The 7,420-nt window shown below is 27.9% G+C and overlaps 1 protein-coding gene across 2 annotated transcripts; it reads right to left on the bottom strand.

Annotated features, from left to right (window-relative positions):
• Window positions 1-1,264: 1,264 nt before the first annotated feature.
• On the bottom strand, window positions 1,265-4,100 carry LOC109803642 (beta-carotene hydroxylase 2, chloroplastic). 2 transcript variants are annotated; one of them, XM_083075716.1, is made up of 7 exons: window positions 3,615-4,100; window positions 3,284-3,343; window positions 3,114-3,185; window positions 2,665-2,799; window positions 1,835-1,960; window positions 1,566-1,622; window positions 1,265-1,452 (listed from the first exon to the last, which is right to left on the bottom strand). In XM_083075716.1, exons 1-7 carry the CDS (start codon window positions 3,981-3,983, stop codon window positions 1,414-1,416), a joined length of 858 nt encoding a protein of 285 aa, XP_082931842.1. In that variant the 5' UTR covers window positions 3,984-4,100; the 3' UTR covers window positions 1,265-1,413. The 2 variants fall into 2 exon arrangements, with proteins under 2 accessions (XP_082931842.1, XP_020220901.2); XM_020365312.3 differs by having other exon boundaries at window positions 1,265-1,438; window positions 3,615-4,095.
• Window positions 4,101-7,420: the final 3,320 nt, after the last annotated feature.

The following is a 7,420-nucleotide window of genomic DNA, read 5'->3' as shown; positions in this document are numbered from 1 at the left end:
TACACCATCGTGTATTGAGAGCAAGGGTTCAGAAACCTGAAGAAACAAGCGAACAACAATGGCTGGAGGTTGGTCCTTTAATTTCCGCAATTATGAGAATGATCTGAACGTGTTTGTTTTTTTATTTTTGCCATGTTTAGATCTTTAGAATATTAGTTCTTCATAAACAAGCATGTGACTTGAATTCCTACACCACAAGAAAATATTTCGTTGAATGTGGATGGCAGCATAAACAAGGACCCTAATGTGGTCAAGCTTGGAGGGCTTGGACGTGATTGGCATGACAAGTTCTTATTCGGTCTTCATGGGAAGGATCAATGGGTGGATATACTATATGTAGAGGTCATAGTTGTGTTGCACGGACTTCAATTGTGTTGGAATTTGGGGTATTGAAATGTGTCCTACTATTCAAATTCTTTGTTAGTGATGAACATGTTTGAGGGTGCAATTTGTATTTATCATAGGTTTGCTAATGAAATTTTTCTCAACCAATGGCTAATGGCTATGGATTAGGAGTGCAACCTTGTACATTTGTTTTTATGAAGGAAGTCAATATGCAAATTTGTAAGCGAGGATTGATTCTACTTCAACTGATTGGCTAGAAGTGTTATATGAGGTGCCAAATTTGCTAAAAGATAGTTTTGTGGGGAGCCACATTTCCTAGAGAAACCTAGTTTTGTTCTTTATTTTGGTTCTTGTTTTCTTTTTGTTTTCTTCTCATTTGTAGCCAAAAATACCTTTAAGGTATCCATAATTAATGGTATGAATCCCCACTTGCATGGCATGCATAGCTTAATTCCCCCCAACCAATGTTAGCAAATGGAATGTAGCTAATTGTCCCCATCCAACCATCCCTCCACTGGGGCTACGAGAAATTGAAGGTACCAATTACTTCTTTTGTTCCTTTTTATAAGTCAGATTTTTAAGTAAAATTTTATTTCTATTTATTTATCATTTTTAAGTTTTAAGACTATTAATTGTTACGTTATTAATTACATTCTTACTTTTCATCTCACGTTTAATTAATTTACACATGACAATTAATATATATTTATTATGAAACAAAAATAAAAGATAGTATAATAAAAAAAACATAAATATCATTCTATTAAAAATAGAAAAATTTACGTTTTTTTAAAAACAATCTCAAACGATTATTAAAAAAATACATGAAATAGTATTTCTTACTCCACCTTATCTTTATTACTGTTATTCTCATCTTTCTCTTTTATTATACGTTGCAGAAAATAATGATATATATAAATGCTAGCAAAATTTGTAAACCATTTCATTTAACATTTCTGCTTTACACTGAATTATTTGAAACAACTCTTGATTGGTAGTATTATAGCTTTCGTCATGAACTATTTTTGGATGCTTTTATTCTCCTATTTATCTCTTTCTCCAGCTCTTCTAGCCCTCCCACCTTTTCAACTTCCTGCATAACACACCCTATTAAATTATTTATAGTTACATAATATATATATATAAAGTAGCAATTATAAGATAAACTAAAACCCTAAATAAATAAAAACATGATAAAGAAACAAGAATGCAACTCTAACCTTTGGTCCCAAAAACAGCCCATATGGCACCCCATCGAATTTCTCCGAATGGTGAAGCTGAAATGAAGACAAGAATAGTATCACGGATATCAGAACAATGAAAATGAACAGAAAAAAACACCTCTTATTTCGGCCCTTGTTATTAGAAAATGAATATGAACATGCCTTAATAATAATGTTACGAGTCTTAGTAGCAATCAGTGTGAATTAAAAAAGTGAGAACATTTTCTAATGTTGCATAATGTTATCTTAATGATAAGGAAAATTACTTGGTGAGCAGCGGCCACTCTTCTGAAATAGGGCACGTTGGCAATGGGGCCCACAGGGAATCTTTTATGAACCAATCCATCGTGTACAAACATGTAGGCCATCCCAAAGACAGTAATTCCAAGACCCTGTTCATAGTTGAAGGTATCTTAGTAAAAGTGTTCAATCACATTAAAGTCTAGGTAGCAATTATTGTTGGTAACCGTCCACCATGAGAGACTTGCCAATGAAACCGTTAATTAAGAATATCACTCCCAATCAAACTCTATATTACCAAGATCAAGTGATACAGAAAATAAAAAAGAAAAAAGACCCAAATTTTCAGTGGGTAAGACACAGATTTTTATTTTATTTTTTTTATAACTTGATTAAGGGTACAAACCAATATCATATGTCTCACCAATGTCAACATACTGTGTGAGAAAATACCTGAATTTAATTCTCCATTAATATAAAACCCTGTACATTCAATTATTCACTTAGTTTTTTTTTAAAAGAAAAAAACAAAATAATAGAATTAAGATAAAGGGCTACATATTTTCTTAAAATTGTATATTCTTTTATAAATAAGTTATCAATACAAAATATCACCCACTCTATTAGAAATTTGGCTAACCATTTTAGTATTTAATCATATTTTTTTCATTTATAAAATTCGTTATTAAGAACTTGTTTAAAAAAATCAAATCTTTAATTAAAGAAACCATTTTTTTTTTGGTAAAAAATATACTCGAATGATAGACTTATTATTTGAAACGGGGAAAATAATATATAAATAAATTAAATTAAATAAAAAAGAAATTATTAGATTAGAATTTGAGAATACACGCACCGCACCGAAGCAGAGGCCAGGGACCAATCCCTTATGAAAGAAACCATAGGCAAGGAGAGCGATGGCAGGAACAGCATTGATTATTGCGAATACATCGTTAAGCTCGAAGGGTCCTTCTCTTGGTCGATGGTGGGACTGCAATTGAAGTAAATATTTTTGTTACTTTCTGTTTCACACACTTCTGTTTCACACACAGATCAAATAGTTTATGGTTATTGTCGCTGAGGCATCCCAACGTCTAAGTCTAACCAAAGCCAAACATTTTTTATTGTGGCTCTTGGACTTTGTGGTGTTAGACAATTAGACCCAAAAGAAATGAACCCATGATTAACCATCAACACAGTTTGAATCTTGATGCTTAATTCTTTCTTACATGTGATGAAAATTGACTTAAGAAGTGATGGAGGGAGACAGGATTCAGATTAAAGATAAAAGAATTGAAAGCATACCTCATGCATGTGCCACAAGGAAGCATGCCAGAGAGCCTCATGAGCCCATCTAGCCCAAAACTCCATACCCACCTGAAAATCAGACATACCCACTTCAATTTATCACCCCAAAATTCTGGATTCAGAACCATCCAAATCTTAATCGGAAATTTTGAACCGTAATTACTCACAGCAGCTCCCACTGATAGAGCAAATGTGCCAAACATTTCGGACCAAGGCACTTCTCCACCCTACACCAACCAAACCCAATTTCATATTCAGATTATCTTCACATGCCAATGTGAAAACATAATTAAAAAAAAAAAAAAAAAAAGTAGTTTATACACTCACACTACAATCTGTCACACATGATTATTTTTAAAAACCGTAATTTCATAATAATCGACTATATAAAATGTGCTCCTTAGCAAAAGTTTTGGCACATGGATGCAAAGATCGAATTAACATGCATATAAATAAAGTGTATGGAAAAGAAAAGGTTCAAGGTAGGTAAGTAGGTACCTCCATTTGCCACGAGAATCTATAATAAACAGCGAGCACTGCCATGGATGTGATGCCAAAGGTGGACATGACAGCAGCAACGAGGTAAGTGAACCTCTCCGATTCCTTTCTGGCCAATTTCTCAGCCAACTTAGCTGACACGGGTACTTGTTGAGGAGAAAGAGGTTGCTCTGGGGGCTCAATTTCGATGTGGGACCCTTGTTTGGGATCCTGCATGAGGACACAAACGGTGAAGTTCGACAATCTGTGTGTTCTTGGGGAAGTTCTGAGGGGAGAAAAGGGTAGTGTTGGGGTTGGTTTGGGGAAGTGGGGTTGGTGGAAACGGTGAAGGGGCTTCAAGGTTATGGCGGCGGAGAGTCCTACCGCCATGGTGGAAGTGAGAGAGAGAGAGAGAAAAAGAGAGAGATGTTTGTGTGAAGAGGAAAGGTTTGAAGTGAAGGTTTAAAAAGGGGGAAGAACAGAGACCACAACTTTGTGTGTTATGTGTGGAACCATGTCAATGGTGGTTTCATGTGGGGCCTTTTATGGAAAAGGAAAATGAATTTGAGTTTGCATATAAGTGATTGCATGTACAATACACATAAAATATGGTTGTTTCAATTTTAATCACTCTATGCCTATCATTGGAAATTAATTTCTTTATGGATGTAGAGATTAGCAAATTATATTTTGTCCATAACATCACTAATCTATATGTAAATTTTTATCAAAAGGGATCTTCATATTTGATATTTGATATTGTTTTAAATAAGATTGTTTTAGGGAAAAAAATATCTGGAAAATAAATTAAATGTCATTGGATTCATGCTTGTCAAAAACTTTAGCATTAAATAAATTTATTCTCTTTTGTATTTCCTAAATGAGTGTATTTATTTTTAATAAAAACAATTATATTAAAATATAATTTTTTTGAATTGATTCCTAAACTTTGAAAAAATTGTACCAAGTTCATGGAGTTAATTTATAATGGTTTAAAATTGCGACAGAAATCAAATAATAATTTGTTGCGATTTCATTTTACTAATTCTATAAACCTAATTACAAAAATTGTTTAAAAAAAATTAATTACAACTTTTTTTTTTTTTACGTTTAGTGACCAAATTATTAGTTTTCAACAAAAAATGAAACTTCAGAAAATTACTTATAGTAAATTTATCAATTGTTAGTCCATTTATCTCTTAATAAGTGTTATATTAGGAAGAAAAAAAAAGCCATATTAACTTTTATATATAGTATTAATTATCTTTGTATTTATATACCTAATAATATTATATATAAAAATATTTTCTTTTTGTATTGCATCATTTCTAATAAATAAAATTATTTTTATAAAATTATTTTTTCATTTATTTATTAGTTTTTATTAATATTATTGTGTAAAATAAGACGATATTTATTATTAAAAAAAGTAATATGTTTTTTTTATATATATTATGACCCGTCTAATCGGCTGCCACATTCTAAACAATCATTCAAATAAAAATAATCATAATTTAATTAACTAATAATTATTTTTTATATTTAATAATTACTTTAATTATTATAGAAAAAAATACTTTAATTATTCTTATAATTTATTAATACATTAAATACTTTAATTAATTTTATAAGTATATTCAATAATTACATTAATTTTAATAAATTATATATAAAATCCATAAAAGTATATTAATTATAAATTTAATATTTATATTAATTATTTTAGGGAAGAAATTTATTTACTTTAAAAGTGATTTTTGTCAAAATTACTTCACTTGCATTATTTATATTAAATTTTTAGAATTCAACCATTAAATTAAAAGTTTTATATAAATATATCTAAACTAAATATTTTATAAAATTTAAAAATTATTTAATATCTTATTACATAAATTTAAATTAACATATATTTATAAAAATATATTATAAATTAATTTAAAAGTAAGTGACAGTATCACGTGATTGAATTTCACAAAATTTTGTACATTGAATTTGTATAAACAAAATTTTTAATTTAAGAATCATTAAAATTTATTATGAACTATAAATTATTGAGTAAAGTGATTCTTCTAAAAATTATTCTATAAATAAATGGACCTTTCTCATTATTTTAATTACATTATATTTAATATTTAGAAAATAATTAATTCTTCGACATGGACATGAATCATGATTGGATGTTACTTGACTCTTACAGAAGAGAAGACGATTCGATGAGAAGAAATCATATTTTGTTAACCCAAAAAAAATAACAAAACTCATATAGAACTCAACAGTAAATATTATGTGTTGTTTTTATACTTTTTCGTAATTTTTTAAACTAAGTAAATTACACAAAAAAAATTCTTTTATGCAAATAATTATAATAAAATCTTTAAAATAATAAAGTATTAAAGACGTGTAATTTTTTAAAGAAGAAATTTAATGTATTTTAAAGTTAACATATCTAGATGTATTTTAAAGTTATCACCCATGAAATTTAATGTAATATTCTTTAGTTTTTTTTTTCAGAAGAATATTCTATTTTTAACATTAGACGTAAATTTTCTTCCGAAACATAATTAAAGTGAGTTTTTTCTCTTCTAAGTCTTAACAATGTTTTTACTATATGTATGACTAGAAAATTAAATCCTTATTAACATATTTAAGGAATTTAATTGTTTAGTAAATATATTAAACTTTATTGATTATTGTTTAGTGTATACTAATGTGTCAAGGACTTTCTATACTAGGTGTTATAAGCATTTTATGTCATGTTATAAATTTCATAGATATAGGATGTCCATACATTTAAAACAAGTCAACATGTGGCATAAAAAATCCATTTTTTATGACAAGTGGCCAACATTCGTCTTAGTATAAGTATCAAATGTAATGTTTTTATCACATTAACGCCCGCATTCCATAGCGGTAACCTTTTCCATCATAAGATGTGTCACATTCTATGAAGAGTATGATGTTACCTAACATAGAATATTGTACATTCTTTAATGGATTGTGTCACATTTGTCATAAAATATCCACTTTCTATGACAAGTAAGGTCACATCTGTCATAAAAAGTGATTTTTTTTAATATTTTGTTTGATCATTTTTTTTAAAAATTTTCCAAACTTGTATATAAAAATTACAATCAAAGCAATTCAATATAATATATAATTGTCCGTTCAATACAATCCTGAATAAAAGTTTTTCTATGTCGAGTTATTCGATACCTATCACAGAAAAACTAAAAAGTTAATCATCTAATACATTCTATAATAGGTATTAATCCACTCGACAAAGAAAGAGATGTTAATCCATCCAATATAAAAAAATTCTTTCTTTGTCAAGTGAATTAGCATCTATCATAAACTTTTTTGTCATATTTATAATTTTGTTACCAATTACTTTTTATGACGTGTAGATTTGATCTAATATAAAATTTCTATAGAAAGTAATTTTCGCCCTAATGTTATTTTAACTTATTTGATCTAATTCCTTATACAATTAAAAAAATTATATTTGCAAAGTATTGTATTATTTAGACATAATTATGCTAATGTTAAAATTTTTAAAAATTACATTTAAGAAATATTTAGTTATTTATCCGTAAAAAGTTTACCTTTAACAAATTGCATTTATCATTGTAATAAAAATAATAATTTATTAAGCTAATATAATTATGTCAATATTTTTTATTTAATTTAATTCTATTTTAAGAAAGTTATATATATATATTATTCTGATATTTATTACAATTTTTATTACTTTGAAGTTATAAATGTGTTTTGAATATGTTATATTATTAAACCTTTATTTTGTAATTACAAGTAATTTCAAAATTTTC

The sequence above is a fragment of the Cajanus cajan genome, chromosome 1, assembly GCF_000230855.2.
Source record: "Cajanus cajan strain Asha chromosome 1, NIPB_CcT2T_4, whole genome shotgun sequence".
Lineage (NCBI taxonomy): Eukaryota > Viridiplantae > Streptophyta > Magnoliopsida > Fabales > Fabaceae > Cajanus > Cajanus cajan.
Note: the sequence above shows the minus strand (reverse complement) of the source record. Positions and strands in the feature narration are given on the sequence as shown.

Coding starts and splice junctions, on each gene's coding strand:
- LOC109803642 (XM_020365312.3), bottom strand. CDS start 3,983: ATGGCGGTAGGACTCTCCGCCGCCATAACCTTGAAGCCCCTTCACCGT. Junction 3,344..3,614: donor GATTCTCGTGGCAAATGGAG/GTACCTACTTAC, acceptor TGGTTGGTGTAG/GGTGGAGAAGTGCCTTGGTC. Junction 1,439..1,565: donor GGCTGTTTTTGGGACCAAAG/GTTAGAGTTGCA, acceptor TGTGTTATGCAG/GAAGTTGAAAAGGTGGGAGG.